At 32.1% G+C, this 27909-nt stretch overlaps 2 protein-coding genes across 3 annotated transcripts; one reads left to right on the top strand and one right to left on the bottom strand.

Annotated features, from left to right (window-relative positions):
• Positions 1–707: 707 nt before the first annotated feature.
• Positions 708–2631, top strand: LOC127787440 (protein RGF1 INDUCIBLE TRANSCRIPTION FACTOR 1-like). Its single transcript, XM_052315494.1, has 4 exons — positions 708–953; positions 1070–1267; positions 1556–1771; positions 1911–2631. The coding sequence occupies exons 1-4, from the start codon at positions 723–725 to the stop codon at positions 2160–2162; spliced, it is 897 nt and encodes a 298-aa protein (XP_052171454.1). The 5' UTR covers positions 708–722; the 3' UTR covers positions 2163–2631.
• A 21525-nt stretch (positions 2632–24156) lies between these two features.
• On the bottom strand, positions 24157–26230 carry LOC127786973 (protein TORNADO 2). 2 transcript variants are annotated; one of them, XM_052314788.1, is made up of 3 exons: positions 26126–26230; positions 25496–26032; positions 24157–24619 (listed from the first exon to the last, which is right to left on the bottom strand). In XM_052314788.1, exons 2-3 carry the CDS (start codon positions 25991–25993, stop codon positions 24308–24310), a joined length of 810 nt encoding a protein of 269 aa, XP_052170748.1. In that variant the 5' UTR covers positions 25994–26032; positions 26126–26230; the 3' UTR covers positions 24157–24307. The 2 variants fall into 2 exon arrangements, with proteins under 2 accessions (XP_052170748.1, XP_052170747.1); XM_052314787.1 differs by lacking the exon at positions 26126–26230 and having other exon boundaries at positions 25496–26119.
• Positions 26231–27909: the final 1679 nt, after the last annotated feature.

Here is a 27909-nt window from a genome sequence, read left to right as displayed (position 1 = left end):
TTTCTTATAATTAATTCTTTCTTTTTTTTTTTTATGTGGGTGATGCTATTAAAACTTGTTCACATAAATCAACCAAAAAGAAAGCCGTATACCAATTTGCAGAGTCAATGATATTGATCAATCGGTCATGCCAAAACACAAACTATATACTCTTTGAAAAAGCTTCCATTCCGAGACTTCACAGCTTGGAGTTCAAACCAAACATTTCCTACATTAAAACTTGTTAATAGAACCTAACCTACAAGAATTGATCTTCAGAAGGCAAAGTTCATTTTAGGGAAAAGAAATTAAGGAAGGGAGATGAAAAAACAAGCGGAATATCGCATATATAATATAGATTTTTGTACAAAAATTGTTCATATAAAATGATGTTTAGATATATAATAAATGTCATTGCGTTATTTTTCAATTTTTATATTTAGGAATTTTAAATATATATATATATATATACATTTTAAAAATAAAATTATCATTTGTAATTAAGTCCATAACGGTGTCAAATATATGTAAAGAATAATGGACCATTCTGATTCGGTTGAGTTAGAAATAAATGATAAAATAAAAAAAAGGATATTTTATAGTAATAAATGGGACTAATGTAAAAATACCATAAGACCTATGAAAAAAATAAAACCGGCCCCCAAATGAGAACGAAAGGAAAGGAGGAGGTTGGTTCCTTGCTCCCAACGTATCTCTTGGTTCGGGTTGGGAATTAGGCTTGGATGGTAGACTTGGTGTGGATAAGAACGAACCACCCATCTACCTCCCTCCCCCTCCCTCACCGCCTCCATTTCCAAAGCCCTCTTCCCAAACTCTCCCTCTCTCTCTCTCTCCCTCTCTCTCTCCATACACTAAAACGGAAGAGAAACAGAGCCCTGCCATCATCCTGTTGCTTCAAACTGGCGATTGATAATCAGGAAACCACTGTCAAGCCTAAGAACAGGCGAATCATGGTGAGGGGAACTCACGAAACGAAAATATCTATCATTTTCACAACTTTTCTAGTTTTTCTGTTTTGGGCTACGGGTGTTTTTGCTGACTGGGGGCTGTGTTTTGGTGGGTTTTGCAGGGAGCTGGTGGACCGGAGGAGGAAGACAACCGGTGGCCGCCGTGGCTGAAGCCGCTGCTGCGAGAGAGCTTCTTCGTCCAATGCAAGTTGCACGCAGACTCGCACAAGAGTGAGTGCAATATGTATTGCTTGGATTGTATGAATGGCGCTCTCTGTTCTCTCTGCTTGGCTGCTCACAAGGATCACCGCGCCATCCAGGTTTGTGCCTAATCACTCGAATGCCTTCTCGCCCCTGTTTTTATCCAATTTTAGCTCCTGGGTTTTGTCAATTTTGGTCAGTACCGCCCCTTTTCATCAGTTTCTCTTTCTTTCTTGTAATGGAATCCATAAAAATGCTCTCCTTTTTAGACTCTTTTAGCAAGTGGACCTTCTAATTCACTGATCTCTCTTCTGCTCCATGAAATCCCACTATTTATTGGAAGGTCAATGCCTGACTATGTTTCTCATTGGTTTTTTTTTTATTTGTCGCCCCTTTTGTTTTGATAGATTAGGAGATCATCATACCATGATGTGATCAGAGTGTCTGAGATTCAGAAGTATTTAGACATCACATCAGTTCAGACCTACATTATCAACAGCGCCAAGGTTGTGTTCCTGAACGAAAGGCCACAGCCGAGGCCCGGCAAAGGGGTCACCAACACCTGCGAAGTATGCGAGCGCAGCCTCCTCGATTCCTTCCGATTCTGCTCTCTTGGTTGCAAGGTACTACAATGCCCTAAAAAAAATCTACTTTTTTTTTTTTGTGATAATTTTGATTGATATCTGGAGAATATTGTATTGGCTATTGGAATAGTATCTGTTTTCGATTGGCAATCAATGTTTGAAATTTTTGGTTGTATAGATTGTTGGGACATCGAAGAATTTCCAGAGGAAGAAGAAGCAGTCTCCGGAGAAGAAGCGGGCGGCAGTGGTGGCGTCGGACTCCGACGACTCGTACAGCAGCAGCAGCCATGGCCGGCAGGGCAATAACAACAGGGTCCAGAGCTTCAGTCCGTCAACGCCCCCCGCAACTATGGTTAATTACAGAACGGCCAAGCGAAGAAAGGGAATTCCACACAGAGCCCCAATGGGAGGCCTCGTTATAGAATACTAAATTACTCTGAAGACCCCGTATAAACATTAGTTTGCGGGAAGCCCCCAGAAGCCAGTGTATTGTACATAGATGCAGCAGCGAGTAGAAGAATATGTTGAAAATAGATGGGCTAGAGTGAGAATAAGACAATGTGCAATTGACTGAAATAGCCGAAGACCAAAAAAAGGGAAAAAAACAAGAGAAAAAGGAAAAAAAAAAAAAAAAGTTGTGGACTAGAAAAAGAATAAGTTTTAGATGAGGAGGAGGAGGAGGAGGATGATGGGTATAGGAGGTGCCTTAGTGGAGTGGTTAATGTTATATACGCAACATAAGTTTTGTTAGTTTTTGTTACAGTGTGGGTATAATTGTAAATACACTTTTGTGGGAGGGGTTGGCCAGTGAAATCAGAAATGAAAATGCAACTCCTTGGAAATGGGAGGCTGTTTATAATGTGAAATTTGAAATAATAGAACATACCCATTTATAGTTATGTCGTAAAGTTTTTCTTTCCTTCTCTTCTTTTTGTTGGGTTATATTGTTCACTTTTTAAGTTTCAGTAATTTAACCCCTCTTAATTCTTTAAATAAGATAATGCTAAAGGTACAAAGAGGGCAATTCTAAGAAGAATGGTTAAGTTATATGATGGTAAATGTATTTTCTTTTTAGATAAATTTTAAAATAATTTTATTAATAAATGAAATATATCTATTGTTAATCAATAAAAAAAAATAAGATACTATTTAAAAATAAAATACATTTCATTAGTATCTATTTTTGATAAATTTATTAATTATTAAAATATTTAAATATAATCTATTTATTATTAATTAATAAATACATCTAATATATAAAAATAAAATGTAAATGCATGGAAGTTATTAAAAAATGTCATGTGTTCCTTATGATCTTCTTTGTGCAGTATTTGATGTTTGTATTTTTTATTATGTCAAAAAAAATAAATTATAAATTAAATCTTTAATTTTTCAGATAAATCAAACTCACAATTTATCAAATAAATATTAACATATCACTTATTTTACCACTCATACCGTACACCTTATGGGCACTCTCTATCGCTCTAAATTTCGAATTTTAAACTTTAAATTTGTCTGCAATTTCTTTAATGTCCGGACAGTACGGTGGCCGCGCAGTGGAGGGATCAAAACGTGTTCACCTGCAATAGATGTGTGGATCTCGGGATTGTCAATTAGGTCAGCCGCCCTCGGATCTAATGTGCGTGTGTGTGTGTGTTCGGCGTGGGAGGCGTGCGGCTGCGTCACGACGGGGTTTTAATTTATTAATTTATATATATATATATGATTTTGTTTCTTAGAAAGTTTTTTTTTCTATTTTCTGCTGTTTATTTTTTAAAATGAAGCAATTATGATCTTTATTCTATACAATATATTTATTTCAGAAGCAAAATTAAATATTTTCTTCTCAAAATTTAAATTAAATTTTGTAACAATGGCATTGGGGACTAGTAAATTTGAGTATCACATATTTGTTTTAATGAGAGGAGGGAATATCATTCGTGACACGGGCATTTAATGTAAATAAGTTTGCTGGTTGGACTGGACACAATATGGAGTTAATTCCTTTGAAAATTATGATTTAGTTTTAATTAATCTATAAAATGGTCAAAATTGGAGGTTATAAGCATCTTTCAAAGCTTACTTTACAACTTTTCTGTCCAAACTCCCTTTCGGCATTTTATGTTTTAAAAGTTGACAATACATAGAAAGTGGTGAAAGTGAATTTAATCTCAAAACCTATAATTAAGCCTCTAAATTTTAATTATTGAAAAGATAACTTTTCTATTTAAATTTATTGAAATAACTTGATTTATGAAAAGACATATATGGCATTGAAGTTGTAACTTATTAATAATATATTGATACTTTCAGAGTGTTTCACATTTTAAATTTGATTTTATTGAAGTATTTATAAAACTTACTTACAAAGACAAAAATTACTTATAAAACTTACCTAAAGAAAAAGGAAACTTGTATTGGAAGTATTTTCTTTTTTTAACCTTATATAGAACACTTTGTTTTTGTTATTTAAAGAAAAATTAACAAGCAACAGTTTGAGTCTTTTTTAATAAAATATTATTGGTGCCAAATATGCAACCTAAATTTTGCTTCAAAAGAAATAGACTTTGGCTTCACACATCAACAACGGAAATGAACTATACGGCAAGGCTTATGTTAAGTGGCCTTCAAATCCAATCCAATCCATATCAATCCAACATGTGGTTAACGAGGCTTATCCATCTTCCCATAATTAATACAATTCAGACAATGGACATTTCCCTGGCCACTTAACTAATATATGTTATTTAAAATATAAAATAAAAAAAATTAAATATAAAAAGTATTTTAGATGTTTCTCTTTTTCAACGCATTTGTTAACTTTATCTAATCTTTTCCAAAAAAACTCATATGTGACTTCTTATCTTATTTTTTACATATAAATTTATCTAATTCCCTCCTCTGGATAAATTTATTTGATATTTTATGTATAAACTTAAATTACCTATATGTCTCTTATAAAATAATTAATGTCATTTAATATATTTTTAAATTAACATATATTTTGACAATTTTTTAAATTTAAATAAAATTATTCCTTTCACCGATTTTTAAAATTTAAATTTCTCAATACAAATCCCTTTCACCAATTTTTTAAATTATTTAATTTAATTTTATATTTTATTATCTATTATGAAAATATATTTTGATAATTTTGAATTATCTATGTAAAATTATTATAATTCCACCAATTATTATTTTTGCTTGTCGGTCCTTTTAGAATTTATTTTTAAACATTTATTTAGAAAATAAAATATTATTTTTAATTTTAATTTTAATTTTTTGACAATTCACATTAATCATAAAATACTGTTTTGATGTTAACATATAATTTTGAATGAATTTAATAATAGAGATATTTTGATTTAAAAAAACCCTTATCTAAGTGGTTATTATATATATTTAACAAATATATGAAAAAAATATAATTCTCAATAAATTTTAAAAAATTTAATAAACAATCTAATAAAAATGTTAAAATATTTTTCAGTTTTATCTTAATCATTTTATATTTTAATCCAAAAAATATTTTAATCTTATCTTGATATTTTCTTATCTTGTTCATTTTAACAAACGCTATTTTAAAATACAAACATGCCCCTATGATGACAACATATTTAAGCACCATATAATTAAGAGATATAGCTCCAAATATTCTTAATTAATTTTTCTATTACCTTCTATTAATTATTCTCTACGTTGCATATAAAAATAAAAATATAAGTGTTTTATTAAAATTTTAATATTATAACTCTTTAATTTTTTTTTATTTTCACTTAAACTCTCAAATAAAGAAGAAAATTCCCTTTTTTTTCCAGTAAACATTAAATGAAGTAACAATATCTCCACCTTGGTTTGGATAAAAGTCATTTTACTATATCATTTAGAATTATAAAAAAATAACTTGAGTAAAAATTTAAGATAGATTTGGAAAAAAAAAAAAGTAAAATAAATTAAAACAAACACTAACATAAATATGATTTCAAATAACAACAGTTAGAATAGGTAAATTAATATTTTTATTAATTATCATCTATATTCATGATATTAAATAATATTTCATAATGGTATCCTGTCATTACATTCTTTGAATAGTTTGTCGGTAACGTGGGAGAGCATCATATCTTAAGAGTCTGTAAATGTTTGATATTGAAGAATCCTCATTACAGATAAAAGTTTTAATGTCACATTAATGGTGTGATACTTTATAACAGACTTTCATAATTATTTTAGATAATATAAATTATGTATAAAACAAGAATAATGTTAGGGATCATAATTAATTACTGATAGTATTATTAGTCATCTCTTTAATAAAAAAATGATTTATGACTGTATTATTCATAAAATAATTACTCAGAAAATGCCAAAAAACGCATTTGACAATTATTGACATTATTAATTTCTAGAATTGAGAACGTAGGCTATGATCTTCTCCCAACAAAGCATAATCGGAAAGCATGGTGGTGGACACGCGACGCGGCCTAAGGATAAAAGATGAAGACGGGGTAATCACTATCCGTCGTCGTTTAGCTATCTTTTACGGCAAGTTCGTATGTGGTGACATTTGCAGGGGCACGTGTCAAGTAGGTTCCAGAGGATCTAGGACCATTGCGCCACGGCGTCATTTTCCATGCCGCGTCTACACAGCTGATGCGACCGTGACGGCTGGCAGGTGCCCCTTGGCTAATGTTAATGTGGCGACGACGAATGACCTCACCTCGGACAACATCGGAAACTGACGAATCTTTCCTAAATTTTATAAAAAATTCTTCAAAATCAGACAAATTAACAATCAAATTTGTTAAAAAGATTAAAATATCCTCATTTATATTATAATATATTTTTTTAATATAATGTGGACGATGATATTTTAATCTTTAATCTCTATTCTATAATTCTGTCTGGTCCTATAAAAGAACTTAAATTCTTTATACACATCACAGATATCGACATAATTATAAATATTTCTAAATATATAAATTATGGACAATGAAGTTTAAAAAATTATTTATAATATAAAATAAATAATAATTTTTAAAAATATTTATAATTACTTTACTTTAAAATGTTAATGCGCTTTTAAATTTTACTAATATTACCGCCCTAAATTATTAGCATCATGTTACTTTTAACATATTATTTTGAGTAAAAAAATATATTTACATGTCATAAAAATAAAATAACTATAATGTCTTAATTAATCTTAAGTAATTATAAACAATTTTATTATTATTAATTAATTAAAAATATATTTCAAACTTACCATTAGTGGACAAAAATGGCACCAGTCAAGAATTTGAGAGATAAAATAAGAAAAAAAGTGAAAAAATATAACTGCTAATCTAAAAAGAAAATAAGAAAATTTTAACTTTTTCAAATTAGAAATACAAATATAGTGTTTGAAAATTTTAATCAAAAATTATATTTATTGAGAAAAATAAGAAAATTTAAAGAATTGTGTGTTTGAAAATTTAACCAAAAATTGTATTTATTAAGAAAAAAAAATCAATTGTTTAGAGATTACTTTAATTCCACCATTCAAAACTAAATTAGTGACTAATTTATTTTAATTAGATTTCTCTTTAACTTGTGGACTAACTAATTGCTTTTACACTTTTTTTGGAGATAAATTGAGATTTTATTTAAGTTTTGCAATTGAATTAGTGGTTACATTTTCTTACTTTCCAAAAGTGGATTCTTTTGTTAAATAAATCAATTTAATTATATTTGCTCTCATGGAAAATATAATTTAGTTTTTATTTCAATAAGTTGCTCTGATCATGGCAATTGTAAATTATTTTTGTTTTGGCAATTTTTCTTAACATGTAATTATTAGCAAATTGATTTTTTTTTGAAAAATTTAGAAAAATCTTTTATTTTGCATTGTTTCCATAAGTTGAGTTCTTTATATAAAGAGAAATACTATATTCACAAATATAATAAATAATTTTTATAAATTGATGAGATATATATATATATATTTATAATAAATGTATTCAAATTTATAATAGTCTTATTCAAAATTAATAATAATTTATTTATGTGTGCATATAGTGAGTAGATTTATGTAAATTAACAATAGTTTATACATTGAATAGATTATTGTTATTTTTTAATTAGAATTATTATGATTTTTCATAAATTTGTTGTGAATTCATGTATGTAAATTTATTTATTTATATAGCATTTTTTATGTAAAATGTTTAGTTAAAGCGATAACAAATTATAAATTAGTGGTAATAGTTAAAGAAAAAATGTGACAGATAAGGCATTTGAAGCTATAAAAATAGAGAAGATAGGATAATGGTCAATTGGCTTAGAAAAATCTTCGTAAGTGATAATAAATTTGAGGGTATGAAAACAAGTGGCATGACAATAATTGATTTGTTTCTACATATTTTAATTTATATAAATTTTATATACCATATTTGACATTTTTGGTCTTCACAAATATAAAAAATATTTTTTTCAACTTATCAAATAAATGGATAAAATCACAATTCCCCCTTTATACCCTCTTTTTCGTTAATTATATTTTCTCATAATTTTTTCAAAGTACTTAAAAAATGAACTTGAAATTCGTAAAAAAAAAAAAGATAGATAACAAATAAATCAAAAATGATACTTGTACATTCAACTTCGAGATTACTACCCTTGCGCAGTTCTTCGCCGCTTGTATTCTCAATTTCGATAAAAGAGGTAAATCACAGGTGGAGATTTTGCCTCACTGCGTAAGACAAGAAATTGAATCCACGACCTACTTGTGCGAATCTTAGCTTATCATGATCCAACTACTTAACCTATGACCTAAGAGTACTTATACACTCAACTTTAATCCTTGGAGTGATACTTTTACATTAATGTATTAAATTATGTATTATGTCAATACAAATATATAATACATTAATGCACAAATGTTATCTCAAAGGTTAAAATTAAGTATCTAAATAATATTTTTTTAAATAAGAGGTCAAATATTTTATCTTGATCATAAGTATTGAAAAAATTTAATTAATTTTAATTTATTTCTTGCTATTGAGAACCCAACCATATATGAGATTAAAGGCTAAATTGTAATAATCATCTTTTATGTTTGTTTTAATTGCAGAAATTATTTTTTATACTTTGTAAAAATGAGGATCTCTCCTACTATTTAAAAATAACCCAAAAAAACCAAAATATCACTATCTTATTTCTTCTCACTTCTTTTTGATTTCTCACATCTCTTAAAATTAATGAACATAAAAAAATAAAAAATAAAAAGAGAAACAACTGATAGTGACTATTGGTGGGGTTCGGCCTTCGACCATCCAAACCTTCAACCATCCAACTACTCGGGTTGGGTTCAAGAGATGGAATCCAAATCACTATCATAGTTGCCATCATCATTATTGTTGAATAAGACAATTAAATTCAAAATTCACAATAGGTTTCAGGCTTTGAATGGAAGATCAAAGATTCAATTCAAACCTAGACCCAAAACCTAGAATCCAAAATGGGTTTTTGGCTTTGAATTGAAGATTGAATCTTCACTACGAACCTAGGAAAGAATCTAATTTGAGAAAGAGACACAAACAAAGGATTTCTCAAAAAATTCGATTGTGTTTCATTAGTTTTTAGAGAAAGGAAGGGTGAGAGGCAATAAGGTTTCTCGAGAAGCACAATTGAAACAAATGGGGTTTCATTGAATGAGGTTTTCACTGGGAAAGACAGAAGGAGAGACTTGTATTTAAAGATACATTGTCATCACCAATCGCATCTAATCTTGTGTCAATCTATGGGAAAGAGTTGTTGAAAAAATTGTATATTCACGTGTCCAAATTGATAAATGCGTGAATAAAAAATTGATTAAAAATTTGTGTTGTTTTTTGTTCTCTAATAAGACCCAAGGCAATGACGATTTTTTTTCGGGTGGGTCTTCATAGGTTTCGGCCCAGGATTGAAGGACCCAAGACCGTTACCGTCCTCTTTAAGCAACCCATTTTAGAAGTCGAGCCACAAGCCCACTCCCCATTTTAGAGGAGAAATGGGCCTCGGCCCATTTGCTCAAATGGGGTGAAGCCCACTCAAGCTTAGCCCATATCTTCTTTAGCTCACATATAAAAAAGACTTTTGTCTCTTCTGTGGGCGTCTCTATCTTTTCGGCTGAGCCCTAGTTTCCCCCCCTCTCTTTCTCTCTTTCTCTCGTGTTTCCTATCTTGGCCTATTGCTTCATCGCTTCAGTCCTTGTTCATCCGATAGCGATGAAGGCACTCTTGCCTTCTGTGGATGCTGTTTCCTTTGGTGGATTCAACCGCCTTTCCTTTTGTGAGGAAGGCGGTCCCTTTGATGTCGCTTGGAGCACCCTATTTATTTTGATCTGGGTTCTTCCTTTCGGGTAAGTGATTCTTCTCGTTTTGAGCCTTGATCTTGCTGTCTTTGAGACCAATCTACCTATTGTGTGTGTGGCTGTGATCGTTTGAATGAGAGAGGGCTTACTTTGCTGGTTTGGCCGAGAGGTATTGGGCTTTTCTAGGCTAACGGTTTGAGAGCTTCATTAGGGGCTTGTGGTTCCTATTCGTTGGTGTTACCAAGAGAGGTAGCTGGTCTTTCAGATCTGAGCCTTGAACGGACAAAAACATGGAGTTTGTATTTGTTGACTTTACGTTCTGTCTTTAACCTATCTTTTCATTTGTTCTATTGCACTAACCCTTTCTGTTTTTGAAGAGATTTTTCGCAACAATTTGTTTAAGACATGTGTAATATAATATATAATTTATATTATTATAAAAGTAAAATAAAGAAAAAAAATACAATAGGTGCATTAAAGAAAGAAAAAATTATGAGGATGCACTGTACGAGACGATTGATTGAAATTAATAATACAGTGTATTATGTAAATTACTATTTTAATTATTAATATTAATATATATATAAATATATAATTAAGGGAGGCAACAAAGGCTCTTAGATTTCTCATTTTTCTCTCATTCTTGTTCCCTTTCTATTTTTCCTCCTCTATAAATAGAGGGTTATTCCATTAAAAAAAGATGATAGAATTTACAGCAAAATTGTTTTCTAAAAATTCTCATACTTTTATAGTTTTAATAGTATTCAATTCTTGTTTCAGTTCGTTATTAGATTTTGAAATTTGTGCTAACTTTTCAGTCTGTAAATGGTTGTATCTTGAGAAATAAATGTCAATTAGTCTCTAATACTTTCGGTTAGCCGACGAATCTATTTCAAGAAAACTGCATATTACACACACCTTGATTTTATTAATCCTTTATATACTTTGAAAGTAAAACAATAACAATTGGAAAAGTAAAAATTCCTTAAGTAGGAAATTGCGTAAAAGCAAAGCACATGAAAATGAAATTCTAGGATGTTCTCAAATAATAAAGTGAATTTAGAAGAATATCCGTTTATGATGTTACTTGGGATTTTTGGGGAACTACTTTCTTGTATTTGTGTTCTATAAAAACATATCATATTTTTCATTTAAGTTTGTTGCTCTCTGTCACTTGGTTTTGTTTGGACTCATCGCTACACATGAAATTACCATCGAATCAACTTGGCTGTTTTTGGAAGTCCTAACTCACAATCAAGAGGCCAACCGCTGAGTTTGGTTTAATTAGTTCGAAATTAGTTTTGTGGTTCTATATATTTCTCCCTTTTATATAAGACAAAAATTAATATTTATCGTACCACTACAAGTGATGGCCTGACAATAATAATACTTGTGCTGGTAAGCTCAAAAGATTGCATGTCGTGCATGAGGGACTTCGCTCCATCATCAATGTTAATTCGTTGGATCGCTTGCAATTGTTAGATTGGATTATTAAATGAATTTTGGTAGAAGTCATCCTTAAAGAGTTAGTTGAGAGGAGGAGGATATTTAAATTACATATAAACAACTTAATAGTCTAATAATTTAGAGTGATATGAGACAAATATAACTTTTAATAGTCTCCCTCACACGTAGTGTGTAGAGTCTAAACCCAATATCGCAAACAAAAGTTTGCTTTGATACCATGTCAAATGACTCTAGATAAAACTCATTTTTAAAACTTAATTTAAAAGAAGAGGGTGTCCAAACCACATATAAATAACATAACAATTCAATAATTTGACGATATGAGACAGATACAACTTCTAACACCCTCACTCATGCGTAGCGTACAAATGCATGCATGGCAGGGCCCAAACCCAACATCGAAAAAGAAATCATATTATAATATATACTATGTCAAATGAGTTTAGGTAGAACTCACTCCTAAAAACTAACTCAAATGAGGAGGGTGTCCAAACCACGTATAAACAAGATAATAGTCCAGTAATTTGGTGACACAAATGTGACTTTTAACTCGAATTTTTATGAATAAAGTAATTTATAATATTATTACTAAAATTTAGCGAAGGAGAAAAATTAAAGGAGACCTACAAAATTTACATAAACAATCGCATTTAGATTTAAGTTATATTTATTTCTTTCAACAATTTATCATGCTAGCTAATGATCGAGATGGATGATCAAATATAACTCAAGATTGAAAATCAAATAAAATATTTCACGTATCTATCAATCCATGCTTGAAATATGGGATGCAAAATAAGAAAATGAAAGTTAGAAAGTCATGATATACTGTTTTTAAGGTAAAACTTGTTTAGTCTTATGTCCGTGCACCTCTACCGAATGCAATCAAAACTTTGATTGTATATCAACAGTAGGCAGCAGTACAGGTTCACAAAAACAGCAGTACTTGTAATTTTTTAACCACATTGTTGAATTCAGAGCACATGCAGGGGGGGGGGGGGGGGGGGATAATTATGTTCTTTGTTAGAAATAAAAGAATGGAATTAAGAAAGGGCCTTTTGATTTCTGGTTTCAACGTGAAATAAAATATATATAGGACAGTACCACGGGAATTGAGCCGGAGAAACTCAACATTTAAGTGTATTAGAATATATTAAACTTAATACAATTAAACTAGCTGGGAAGGAACGCATAGTCTACAACCGTAACGTAGTCAACGAGACACAACTTAAAACTAGAGTTATAGATGTAACCACCTTTGAAATTAGCGCACGCACACACACACACACAAAAAGAAAAAAGAAAAAAGAAAAAAGCATAAGGTAGCCAACAAGCCCCTGTTGATTTATTTATTTTTCTAATGAATAATGGCATGCTTTTTGGCCCTTTCCAAACTACAAAAATATATAGTTGAAATTTTGATGGGTGTTTCAGAATAAATAAACTTTCCGAATGGCCATCTTAGTCATGTCACAACTCATGTAACTGCAAGTGAGTGACGACTGAAACAGCAGGCTTATCCTGACCTCCATGTATGTCTCTGTGTACGTAAGAATACAAACAACTTGCAAATAATAATATTAATAACAAGAGTTAATGTTTAAGGTTAATTATGTATAGCTGCAGAACTACGTACTGATGGTGGTGGCCACGTAAGATCCACTCAAGCCTTGAAAAGTAAGTGGAATAGATGTGGATCTCACTCATCTACGTACGTATATCTTCCCTACTACTTTCTCTTGCCTTAATTCATCTGCTACTTTCCTTTGATGCGAATGCCCCCATCGCTTTCTTTTTACGCTAATTCCAATATACAACCCTCTTTTATCACACTCAAGCTAATTATATCAATTTAATTTGTTTAATTTTTAATTTTATTTATAAAATTAATTAGATATATAATGTGTTTGATAATAAAGTGGCAGTATTAATTAGTCACATCTAAATTGTCATTTAAAAAAAAAAGTCACAATAAAATTCTTTTAACCTTAATTACGTCATATTGTTATTAAATAATATATCTAAAAAAAATTAAAACTCTTAAACTCACCAGCATTTCGACCTTCCACTCGAGTACATATTGTAGATACAATTAAATTTGATGAAGGTATCGTATTCCATTTGGGTATGCATCATTGAGGTGCTCCTTTTACAATAATAATAATAATAATAATAAAAATAAAAAGGGAAGCCAAATGAACATACATAGTTGCTCCATGAGTGGGCGTGGGTCCCACCCTAAATAAAGTTGCCTAAGCCATGATGTCATTTGGGTTTACTATCTTTTTTTTTTTTTTTAAGCCTATGATGATTGGGATGGGTTGATGAATCAAAGGCAGCCCCTTTCATCGTCATCTTCAACCCAATGCTCATTTGTCCCTTCCTCCTCTTCCAAATTATGGGGCCCACCCTCCATTCCCAATTTGTTTATCATTCAGTCATTCATTCATTCATTGGTTAGCTCTGTTTGGTCACCCACATTACCTAATTTGGTAGATCAGAGGATCATGCACCCGTCGGTCATTTTAGCATTGCTTCCCCCCGGTATTGCTTCTTCACCTAGATTAATAGATATCGATAGATGATAAGCGTCCTCCTTTCCCTCGTTGGCATGTGACTTGTCTCTACCCTTCATCTCTCTTCTTTCCCAAATTCTGTTTGGGTGTGCGTCGCCTACTGGAAAAAGCTTCATTTCTATTTTTCCTTAAATGTTATTAAATTTAATGTTTATTACCATACTTTTTATTAATATCTTAAACTTAAATATTATTTTCATTCTTTTTCCTTTAATAAATAGTGTTTGGATAAAGCTAAAATTGATTTTGTACGCCAACAAAAATTATGTCATTCCTCTTGGTGATTCAAACCTTTTATATATATATATATATTTATTTATTTTAGTAATTCAAGTATTAATTTTAATGCAAAAACATAATAGCTTTTCTATAATTAAAAGTAAAAATTTATTCAAAAAAATTTGAAAGTTATTTTTAGATTATACCCAAGTTGTTATAAAAACTAGAAAAGCACATATGGTAATGCTAGTGCCCTTTCTAGTAATTTGGTCGTTAAATGTATTTTAACAACCAAATACATATAATAATAATAATAATATTAATTAAAAGCATAGTGTAGATGATATAGTCAAAAGCTAAACCATTTTCTTAGTGATTTGTCACAAAAATGATTCTTTGTCTTGCAACAAAAAAATGTCACAAGGACGCTAATCTAGACCGTTCCCAGTTTGACGGGCCCGACTTCATCCTCGATGATCGTCTTCTATCACTCTCTTTAGGCGAATGTTTAGAAAACTAAATTGGGGTCAGCCCAAGCGATCTCACACGACAAGCTAAGGGACCAGCGATTCAGTGGACATTGTGGGCCTAGATTTCTTTCATGGGCCCAAAATGAAGAAGGAAATTATACTTTCCTTGTGCTTGACGCAGTTGAATATATATGCCTATGCTACGTACGTACATATTCCTCATTGAATGGCTGGCTGTGGCATTTATTGAAAAGAGCTTGGAAGGGGCATTATTAGGTGGGAAGGAATCATCTTTCCCAAGCGGCACCAAATTTCTTTACGACACTTGTTTTTAATCATCATCATATTTAATTTAATCAATCTCATAGCTTACATACATATATATATCTTGTATAAAATTCTTAGTGGCTGCGGAAGATGCAAGAAGGCCCATATATCACAATTGGAATATAATCTCAATTATTATTATTATTATTATTATAGACTTCCGAATCAAATCTTATCTTTACCTCTATCTTAAGTTTCAGTGTTAACTCAAATGGGCAAGTCATGCATATAACCTGCTGTATTAATTGTTGTTAAAGGATATGGAAAAAGTGGTAGCATTTCGATGCTTTCCCTTTGTAAAAATTCAGAGCTGCTTCTATTTTAGTGATTTAAGGATATAATAATATAATAATACTTTTAATTAATTCAATAAAAGTCATTACATCAATTATGTAAATGATATAATGAACTCTTAACACATTTAAAATATTATAAAGGAAATAGTACAATAAACGATGATCTAAATCTGAATGTACCACTTCAAAAGAGACTGTGTCTTTTAGTTCAAATTTGTGTGACAAATCAGGATCAGATGACCTTTCAACCATGAAAAGAAACGATTCAAGTTGGAACACCAAGTTGGGAGGAGGGACCCTCCTCCTCAAGAAAATAAAATTGTTGGGATATGGGTTTTGATTGAAGCATGTTCCAAATGGGTCCATCAATTAAGTGGATGGCTTTCTTTTTCTTTTTCTTTTTTTTTTTTTGGCTCTCTTTTCCGATCGACCGTCACTTAAAAGAAATCCTCCTAATTGTGGACACTTGCAATGCGTCGGATTTCCTGCTATTCAATTTTCGTGGTGTCAAAAGCCTAGAAGGTGCAGGCAGGCAGGCAGGATGATATCTTAGATGTTGAATGTGTGCATATGAATGTTGAATGCGCCCCAAAAAGTCAGCTAGTCCCCTTCAACGAATTTTCGTCACCTTTCTATCTTGCCCTAAAAACCAAGAAAATGTAGAAGATGAGTCAAAGGACTCATTTTCGTACCACCAGCTTGTATGAATCTCTATTTAAACTTTTTTAAGTTTAAATAGTATTTTTTTAATAAATCATTTGCTATATAATTTATAAGTTTAAGAATAAGATAATCAATGATATTGGCTTGAATGACTTAAATTTTATCACTAACGTTAGAAGTGAACAAAACTGTTTCTAAATGACTTAAGATTATTCGACTTGAATAACGTGTTACTCAAACTTTTAAATTTAATTATGAAAAAATTTATATAAAACTCTTTTTAGTATAAATTAGCTAAACTTGAGATTGAGCTCAAGATTGATAAATTTCTACAAACAAACTTGAGTATCATTTTTTAGCTTAATTCAAGCTCGAACTCAACTCCAAGTTTAATAAATTTTTAAATAAATAAGTTTAACCTTTTATATTTACTGTCTTATCTATCAACTTGAAAGACAATACATTGTGTCCCTATTCCATTTTGTTTCGGCCACAATATTGAACAGAGCCAAGAGAACATGATCAAAATTAGTGGGCTCATAGCCCATTGATTACTGGGCTTCTGCGTTCATTTCATTTGGATCCAAACTCAGGCCTATAATTAAACCCAATTAAATTCTTGTCATCATGCTTGTTATATTCGCAATTCAATTGGGTTCTTTCTGCACATTGTTGTATGGGCTTCGGCTATTGCTAGGGCAGGATGAATGGGCCCAGAAACTGGATCAACAACAAGCAATCTTCAATACCTTTGGAAGGCAAAAACTTCCGGCCTGTTTGACAACCATTTCAATTTTAATTTTTTTAATTTCATTATCTTAAAGTAAAAATAAAATAAATTTTAATTACTTGTTTCATTTTCAAAAAATTTAAAATAAGAAATGATTTTTTTATTTCTTCCTCATCTCCTACCTTCTCCTAAAAGTATTTGGATCTATGAATCTATTGACAATTGAGTTATGCTATTTGTACAGAAAAGGAGTTAGAGAAAGGGAAATTCTATTTGCAACCATATTTTTTGCTCTCCGCAACTCATTTTTAATATTCCTAAAATACCTTAAGATGAAAACTCATATTTGCCCTTCATTTAAATCTTTGACGCTCAACCACCCATCATTACTCTTTAAGCGTGTTCACTCACTTTCTCAACTACGATTGCCACAGTCATTTTACTCACCCACAACTATAATTGAACATTGCACAATCACTATTATTCAACACCGTGCATCACACAACCATTATTATTCAACACCAAACATTGCTCAGGCAAGTTTTCCTCGCCATAACCAATTACTAGTTAATATCAGCAGTTACTATCAGTGATGGAAAATTATTATCCACTATTATTTACGTAGAGTTTGACGAAAAAAATAACGAGTATTCTAGCGAGAAACAACACAATTTATAACATTTATCACTAGTTTAATTACATAATTTACATATACATACATGGGGGATGAATTACAAAAATAAGATTAATTAAAAAATAAAAAATACGCCTTGAAACCTCGAACCCCGAGGTTCGAGAGCTGGGGATGCCCTTGAACCCCAGGGTTCAGGGATGCGAGATGCCCCGAACCCTGAGGTTCGGGGGGTGGGAGATGCCCCAAACCTCAGGGTTCGGGGGCTAGGGGAACCCTGAATCTCAGGGTTCAATAAGCATCCTGAATCCATGGATTCGGGAAAAATCAATTCTCCCATAGTCATGAGTTCGGGAAAAATCATTAATGCATTATATAATTAATATAATGTTAACATATATTAATTATATAATGCCCGAATTTAGTTATATAACATATTATATAATTAATATAATGTTAACATATTATATAACTAATATAATGCATTCTCCCGAATTCAATTATATAACATATTATATAATTAATATAAGGTTATACTATCCATTCTCCCGAACCTCTTCGGGAGAATCTATTATACTATTATATGTATATAATATATTATATACATATATATAATAATTTTATATATAAATTATTTCAAATGTATATAAATTATTCTGAATGATCATGTTTTTGAATTAATATTATATTTAATTTTTATTGAATTAATGTTGCTTTAATTTTAATTTTTTTTAGTTAAATGCAAATCGTAATAAAACTATGTTTATTTTTATTTCTTTAAAATTTATATTAAATTTATGATATTTTGTCATAAATTAAATAAAATTAAATTAAATAAAATCTAACAACAAATACTAAAATAAAATATTATCACAAATAACCTAATATACGTTAAAAAGTTATAATTATAATAATATAGTAAATAACAACAAATAATTCTAAGAAGAAGAGGAGGATGGGGGCTTGATGTGCGTGAGGTGTCTTTTTTGGGGATGGTGTTTGGAGGGTATATTTGGAATATAAATAGTTGCAGAAAATAATAAATGTGGTTGTAAATAGTAAAATCTAAGGTTACGTTCTCTTTACTGTTTTCAAGTCATTTTTAGTTTTTAATTTTCTAAAATAATGAAAACGCGTTCTCTTTGCTATTTTTAAAAATGTATTTTTGAAAATAAAAAAAAAATTATAAAGAAAACTTAAAACAACAAAAAGTTATTTTGAGTGTTTTCATCCAAAATAAACTCAAAACTCAAAACATATTTATTTATTTATACTTTATTATTGTAATGGAAAAAATATTACAAAATTTATTAATTTTAAAATGTATATATTTTTTTAATAATATATTAACATTAAATTGTCACGACCCGAAATCTGATAAGTTATGACCGGCACTAATCCCTAGGCCCAACGGCCCCACAATGGACTAATAAGCCTCTTCTCTAGCTTTTATTTGATTAAAACAATAATACTACTGACAAGATATAGAATATGGAGTAAAATACCATTTCACCTTCTAATATAATATTTCAATATTCCATATACAGCAGCTGTACAAAATTGTTAGAATGGGAGATGCTATGGCACACACCAAGAGGGGGGGTGAATTGGATATTTAAAAAAATCTTGAAAAACTTTTTAACCCAATTGAGGTTTTAGTGATTTAAAATATAGAACATATGAAATGACAAATGTAAAGCAAGGAGAATAAAAGACACAAAGGATTTATAGTGGTTCGGCTTAAACCAAGCCTAATCCACTACCTTAGCTCCCACTAAGGATTTTAAACCAATTCACTAAAACCTCTTACTTACACAAGTAGGCCCTCTAGCTACACAAGCTAGGAAATACAACCTCCCAATTTAATGGGCCCTCTAGCTACACAAGCTAGGAAAATAGAAACAATACAAATGAAAGAGATAAGCTAAGAGTTAACACTCTTAGTTACAAGTTCTCTCACAATGAAAAACAAGGCTTAACAATAAATTTACAATGATAGAATAGCAAAGCCTTGAAGAGAAAAATAAAACAATGAAAGCCCAAACACTGTAAGCTCGAATAAAATTGTTTGCAATTGCTAGATCATCTCATTTCAGTCCATTTGCCTCACCTTGATCATCCATGAGTTGTATATATAAGCATCCATAAAGATTGAAGAAGAAACTAGCCGTTTTTGTGACCGTTGGAGTTGAAAAACTAGCCGTTATAAAATCTATGAAACATAATAGTCGACAGAAGAAAAGATTAGTCAACTATTTTTACAAGTAAAACTAAGAATAGTCGACAGACATATACTGATAGTCGACTATTTTTATTACAAAAATCCAATAGTCGACAGACAAACTTGAATAGTCGACAGAACATCAAAAATAGTCGACTATTTTGAAGCATAGTCAACAGAAAGATCCTGATAGTCGACTATTCTTTAGAAAAACTTGAATTTTCAAAACAACCTTATTCGATTCTTTAAAAACTCATTTTGATTATCTTTAAAACAAGTTGAGATTATCAAAAGTATATTTTGAAACAAATCACACTCAACCTTACTCAATATTTCTTCTATAGGTTTTCATACCTTGCTTCAAAACTCATATATTAAAAATTCATTTTCTCATTCACAAAATCCATATAGATTGATTTTCATATATTGATTTTCATATAGACATTCATCAAAACCATTTCATTACTCAAGAGTAAAATATCAATAAAATAAGAATATCCGTCACACTGCTATCATAAATACATATCCGATCTCGTATCTCGGGCCCTTGGCACAAATATGTGCCACAAAAATAAAAGACAAAATATCAGACTCTACAATACGTGTATGTCTTAACAGAGCATCTTATATCACACCAGGAATCAAAAAGGGGTTTGATATCATACTAGAAGATCTGTTGGACCAATAATAAAAAAGGAGCATTCCCTGAAAATATTTTTAATAAAAAATGGTGAGTTTTGTGGACTCGTGAGTATAAGGTATGTCATGCCCACTAGAAGAGTATACAATAAAATGTTAGGATAATCATCATGAGTACAATAACATAATAACGATATAAACTGTAATATCCCAAATTTTGAAAATGAATAATAATTATTCAAATCGGTGTTTGAGGACATTAATGGATATTTGGGAATTTAAGAGGAGATATTTATTTATGTAGTTTTGAGGAAAATAGGAAATTAAAGGTAATTAATTAAATTATTTGGAAGTGGTTAATTATTATTAATTATTGTATTTGTGGGTTTAAAGGAAATATTAATTTAATTTGATAGAATTTTTGGAGAATTCGGGGGTTGAGTGTAATAAGAAGGAAAGTGGAGTTCGGGCAGTGTGCAATTAATAAAAAATATGGGCGCTGAAATGTAAATTTTGGAAATGGCTATGAGTCACCTTAAATATAGTTAAATGCATAAACATGTATGAAGGATGCAGCAGCTCAGGCGGCAACGTGCGCGTGTGCGAAGGGCGAGGTCGCGGGATCAAACCGCGGCTGTGCTCGCGCGCTGGAGAAATTGGCTGATTTTTATCAGCCACAAAGCGCTTAAAACGGCGCCGTTTCGGACATAAGGCGGTGGGCAGCCCTTGGCTGCCACGTGGCGCGCGCTGGTGCATCTGCGCGGCTGCTTCTTTGCCTTCTATTTTTACACAATTTTTAAGGCCAAATTGGCCATATTTTAGGCCGATTTTTCTTGGTTATTGGCTGGTAATTTTGCTGCTATATATGCTTCAAATTGAAGCTAAAAATTGAGTTAAAACAGTGAGCAGCAGAGGGCTTTCGGAAGAAGAAGAAGGCGTTTTGAGGCTAGAAATGGTGAGGAAATTAGGAGAAATTGAGCAATTAAACCAAGTTTAATTGTAGTTTAATTAGCGGGTAAGTAAGCTATTATGTATTAATAATTCTGTACAGTTAGATTTTAATTATAAGTGTGATTTTGTTAATTTGGGTGATTATGCTGTGTTGGGTGTATTAATTTGATGTGCAAGTATATATATATATACATACTGGTGCACTGTGTGTGTGAGAATTTATATTATTTTGTCTGTGAGAGTGGGTGTGTTGCTATGAGAGTGTGCCGATATATATATAAACGCAGTGAATCGGGTGGGTGAATGGCCCTGTGCGTAAGTATATACATATATGTGGAGGTGTGAGTTTTAGCGTCCATTTAGTTGTGGAGTGTGGACAGTAATTGAATTGGACTCGATGGAATTGGACTTGATGAGGTGATAAGTAAAGGAGTGTTATATATGTATATAAATATATTATGGATGAGGTAACAGCGAGTTGGGGGGGGGGGGTGGTCGTGAATGTAAGAGAATGGGTTTAATAATATATATAAGTGGAGTATATGTTTATTGATAATATATAATTGGGACTTATGATTTTATTAATTATTAAGAAACGTTTTACTTCGCAGCGAAAGTGTAAGAAATACAAGAAACGGCCATGTAAAGGCAAGCTCTTAACCCTCTCATCGTGTTCTTTAATTCCGATGAAAGATCCTGTGATTTTTCGTATTTTATCACCTCCCTTACTCTAATTCGGTGCATAGCCTTATTTGTTAGATTATTATTCATTTGTTTTAATTTAAATTAAATCCGAGATTTCTAGAATTGTATTCGTTGTGAGCCTATGGGGGTTTGTACCACCCCCACTCCTTTTGGGAATGATGTTGAACCAGTCTGGGGACTAGATTCCTAGACGTGGGGATTTATTTATGCTTCGGTTAGAGCTATTGAGTAATAGGGCAGGGGTCTGTTGTTGGTGACATTGGGGTAGACTATTGTACGGTCCTGAAGTGGACCGTCGAGTGGACACTCCTAGTCACTGGCCGTTGATCGGTGCTGGGCACTGCTGACTAGCTCTACCAGTATGTGATTTACTGCATGTTTAGATTCATTATATTACTGTTCATGATTTGATATGCACATGGGTACGGGTTGCATGTTGGGATATTCATTTATTGAGTATGCTTGGACACGGACATTCTAGCTTGGTTAGGTTGCATCCAGCACGGGCATATGCATCGAGTGTGGTTTATTATATGGGCGGAGCATGGCCTGATGCTTGGATGTATGGGCGCCTTGTATCACGTTGATGCTCACTACGCCATTGCATTTCTATGTGCATTGCATGGCTACTGGTAGTTATTAGTTCTCGGATGGGAGTACCGTTCCGAGGGACCCTATGGCTCGGGTGTTGGGAGTACTGACATGGACGGGTGACGGGAGTACCGACCCGGGACAGCGCGCGCAGATTTGTTGGAGATACATGTTGCCTTTCAGGGCAGCGGCAGGTTGGTATGGGACTTGGGTGCCGTGTGTCTTGTGTGGGCCCCAATGACCGGTATGTGCTTTTATTATGTTATGCTATTGTGTTGTAGCGTTTCATGGCTTGTGTGTACCTGGGGGTTTATTTTTGGGATAATCTCTTCTTCTGTTTCATTTACAGCCTTCCTTTTCATATAAACTTGCTGAGTCTTGCGACTCACCTTGCTTTCCATCATTCCAGGTAAGGGTAAAGCTAAAGTCGAGGGCGAGGACCGCGCTACCTAGCAGCCAGCCGTGTCGGTAGGGTGTACAGTTAGCTGCCCCCGTTTTCTCTGATATTTTGTTAAGAGTTCTGACTCTCATTTTTTACTGTGCCCAATTGTTCCTTGTATCTTTTATCGCTGGCACAGGTGTCTGTATATTTTTATATACTCCTTGACTGCTGTTCCAACAGGGTACTTGTAGGCATGCATGTATATTATTTTGCTTCCGTTGTTCTATTTTTCGTATGTATGCATGCCAAGGTATTTTCGTCTTGTGTTTGTTTCTCTTCTCTTAGGTAGGCGCTCTCGTTCGGATAGACTGAGCGGTTGGGATATCCGGACAGGGGTGCTTACATAATACCTATCCAAAAGTTTCTTTAACTCCCTTTATTGAACCATTCTTCAACTTGTTCCTCCATTCTAAGTTATTAAATTGTTTGTGCATAATTGATGCGTATGTTGAATGAAGCCTGGAAATATGGTTGGTATATATGGCAAACTTTTTGTTTAATTGAATAGTATTATGTATCGTCAATTAGATTAATTGCCATATTGATATTGATAGAAATAACTAGAGAGATACAATCTATGCAAGTATGACTAAAATTTGTAATAATAAGGATGAGTATCAGAGTATCATCGCTTACATTTTAATCAAATACAAGTTGAAGGTGGTAGGAATTTGTGGGACAATAATAATTTACTTAATTTTCTAAAGAAATCACTACTTATGTAATTAATTTTAGGGTTTAAAGTTTCAGAAGATGCTCACCTCACGCACCGCCCACCGTCAATTGAGATCACCTTCCATTCAAATGTGGTATCCAACATTTTTTTTTTTATAATTATTAATTATTTTAACAAATATCTATAATTATAATGATTATTTAATTATATATATATATATACAAACTTACGTATATATTTGTTGAAAAATTATTATACCCACAAATTAAATTTACATACACACATATATATATATATATATATTTGTCAAACATGTTCGTGTCCATGTTGATGGTATATACCATCTTCCATATTTGTTTGCCATTTTCCTTGTCGCCGCCAATTCCAAAGCAATCAGCTTTCGGCGCATCCTGGAATCACTCTCACCAGCACTTGTCGATACTAAATTAAATTGGGGAGCCCCCGTATCAGCAACAGTCAACACCATCGAGAATCCCAACTACACCTCTTTTACATCTACAACCAAATGGAATGGAAATAACAAAAGCATTTTCTTCTGGTCCTAGCTTCCAAAGTCACAACAAATCCAAACTAGATTCCCAACTCCCATTATTAATTCACATTTCACAGCCATAATCATGTATAGCCTTGCTGATACTTGCGGAAGAGCTCTTCAGTCTTGGCGTTCCTGAAGGAGCAACAACCCATCAAATAAACCGAAACCAGAGCAATCAGAGTGATCAAAAGCACAATGTCGGCTCGCCTCCAGTCCGTCCTCAAGCTCTCCAGCAGCCCGGCTTTGCACGAGTTGCAGCCGTAGCACAGCTCGGCTTGGTCGTTGTTCCACTTCAAGCAGTCCATGTCCGCCGCGTTGTTTATCGGAGCAACCCAGTATGTTGGGGTCTCGAACGTGTAGCCGCACTGGGTCGGCGGCTTGCAGCATCCGGACTGTGAGTTAATTAAGATGGCAAAATGAAGAGAAAAAGATGGTGAGTGGCCATAAGAATATTAATTTGGAAAAGATATGGAGAGAGATGACCGCATTGTTCAGGAATCCTTCTTTTCTCTCTGTTCTTTTGTAACGTGACTGTTTTAATTTTAACAGCTTTTGTAATGTAATTATTAGGAACCTTGCTTTGACATGGACGTCACTCTAAGAATAATTCGGCAGACCTAATTAAGTAAGGCTTCACTTGGATTTTCCATATATATGGAAAATTCAAAATTCATGCAGGCAAAACTGAAATTCTTATTTGGTAATTAAGAGTAATACCGTACAAATAAGATATAGATATATATATATATATATATGAAAGACTCAATATGTACAGCTTACAAACGGTGATACCCTTAAAAACATAAATTTGAAGCAAAAACTTTGACTTTGGTGTATGATAATTATTTAGATTTCATCCTACGATATGTTTTATGTACTACAATATGTTTTATATACAGGCCAGTTTAATTTTTAGAACACATATCAAGTGATTGGATCACGATAAATTAAAATTTATATTAGTAGATCATGAGTTCGATTTCTTACTTTGCGCAATGAAATAAAAATTCTACCTACAACTCCAAAATGATACAAGTGACAAAAAATGACGTATGAGCAATAATTCCAAAAGTGCAGGCCAATTTAAGGGTGGGAGAGAGTTGATGATGTCTCAAATAACCTCTACTAAAGACTTCTCCAAATGTATTGAATGTACGTTAATGTACATAGTCCATCGAGTTAAAAGACATTAGTACACTAGTGATAGGCCACGTTCAAATTTTTGGAAAGAGAAACTATACTAGATTAAGTAGTGAGAATTTTTATACCTGTAAGGGGGTGAGATGTGCATTAAAGAAGTCTAGTGCCATGGTATAGCTCTGGTTCAATTGAGCACACGTGCTAGTGGAGCTGAGGCAGTTCTTGATCCTCTCCCACTTGTAAGAGCTCCGAACTCTCCGGCGAAGCCAGCCGGAGAAGTCATCGAGGTTATATTCCAAGTAAGCCCGGCTGGGTTCCAGGTGGCCGGAGCCTCTAACAGTGACCATGTAGATGAAAACCACCAAAGAAGCAAGCAATATGATGAGGACCAGCATGGCAACGAGGTAGAAGATAAGCAGCCAAGGGATGCGACAGAAGCCTCCCACAAAGCCGGCCAAAGCCACGGCCAAGATCAGAACGCCCAGAATGATAATCGGCCATTGCAGGATCTTGACGCAGGAGTTGTTTTGCTCGGTTGCTAGCCAGATTCCGGCTCCGATGATCGGAATGGAGAGGAGAACGGCCACGAAGTTGATGGCTCCAATAACATTGTTGCTTACGGCCATCTTGAAGAAGGTTATTGGAGATTCTGTAGCTGGATCGATCTAAACAGAAGAAGAGAGAGATTCAGCAAGAAATTAAGAAGATGAAAGCGGAGGAGGGAAAGTGTAGAAAAAAGTGCATTTTTTGTTCCTTACCTTGGATGCATGAAAGCTACTAAAGGCAATTAACAATTCTTCTTAAAGTATTTATCTTTTGATCCTTTGGTCCAAATTTCCAATCGCTTTAGTTTTAACTTTTTGAAAAGGGTACAGGTACAGCTAGGTTTTGGAATTGTAATAATGGCAAGAAGAGAAGAAAAGAAACAAAGGACTGAGATACGACCCCTCTCCTCATCAATCATCATCTTGCTTGTTACAAGAAAAGAAAATGTGGAAGGCTTGTTTTACTATATTATTATTATTATTATATTAATATAGTATTCTATATCTTATTATATATATATATATGAGATCATTTTTATTTTCCTTTTAAATACTAAAAAATTACTGATAATATGATGTCATGAAAACGCGTTTTTCTAAAATACAATATTAAACTCTAGTTTAGCATAAATATAAGTAATATGTTTGTTTTTTCTTTCAAAACCCAATCTGATTAAATGTTTCTCCATAACTATAAAAGTATCATGATATTTTATTAATTAAGCCGAAAAAATTCTTAAGAGTCCTAATAATCTCTGATTAATGTTATTGTTCCTTCCTGAGTAATGTAGATGAAAATTCCAAAATTTAACGAGTTGCAGCTCCCACATGGCTTACAACACAATCCAACTTTCACTAAGAAGAATTGTTTTTGCTTTATTACTTATTATACTGTATTTGACTCTGTCGAGCAATTTTCAGTCTACTTACCTTAGTGGCTAAGAGGATCTGTAACCTTTCTATATATCCTTTCTTTTTGAATAAATAATCCTATTTGGAAAAATAAACTTTTTTTTGCCAAGCACAAAAAAAAAAGACTTTTTAATTTCTTTGGGTTTGGGCTGGCCCAATACCTATGTTGCTGTTGGACAGCATGAAATGAATCCAACAAATTCTAAAAGCCCATTTAAAAAACTGTCCAAATTTTGGAAAAGAAATAGAGTCCAATCCTCATGATTCAGGAACATTGTTTTCTGAACTGGCATGTACTTAATAATAATTGATATAAAAATTTAACCTAACCTATGTAACTCATGTGAAAATGAAATTAATATTAATATCTATTTCTATCTAATATATATCTATTTTTTGTACAAAATGTAAATGATGGGTGATGAATGGTGTAAATGGGGAAGTTGAAAAGATCAGTAAATTAATTCTTTAAGTTACATTATTTTTTGTAACTCAAAGATTTAATGTAATATTTATTCATTTAATTTAAGTTCTTAATTCATCTTTACCATTAATATATTATGCAGTGTGATGATGATTATCTTTATCTATAAATAGATGTAACTTCTTTTGTTATAAAATATATGAATAATGCTTAAATAGTATATTAGAATTAATAAAAATTAAATATTATTTGATTTTTATTTTCTAACATATTTTATACATTTTGTAATAGTTCTTATCATATCAAATCTCACGAATCTTGAATTTATATATGGCCCTTGACATTGGGAGTAAGAATTATCTATCATGATTTTGGATGTTAAAATTCATTTAGATGCTTATGGGTCTTGGAGACACCATCAAAGAACGAAATAATGAATCCATGAGGGATTGAAAATTGAGTATCTCATGGTAAAAGATTCATTTGATCTTTGGAAAATTTTGAAAGAGAGATATAACTATCAAAACACGCACAGTGATTCTACCTATAGATTATTATGAAATTGGATACATTTATGATTGCAAGATTTTAAAACTGTGAGTATAATTCTTAATTTTTTGAATCAATTCTCAATTAAAATTACATGGAGAGAAGATTACTC

Source organism: Diospyros lotus, chromosome 12, assembly GCF_014633365.1.
Source record: "Diospyros lotus cultivar Yz01 chromosome 12, ASM1463336v1, whole genome shotgun sequence".
In the NCBI taxonomy this organism is placed as follows: domain Eukaryota; kingdom Viridiplantae; phylum Streptophyta; class Magnoliopsida; order Ericales; family Ebenaceae; genus Diospyros; species Diospyros lotus.
Note: the sequence above shows the minus strand (reverse complement) of the source record. Positions and strands in the feature narration are given on the sequence as shown.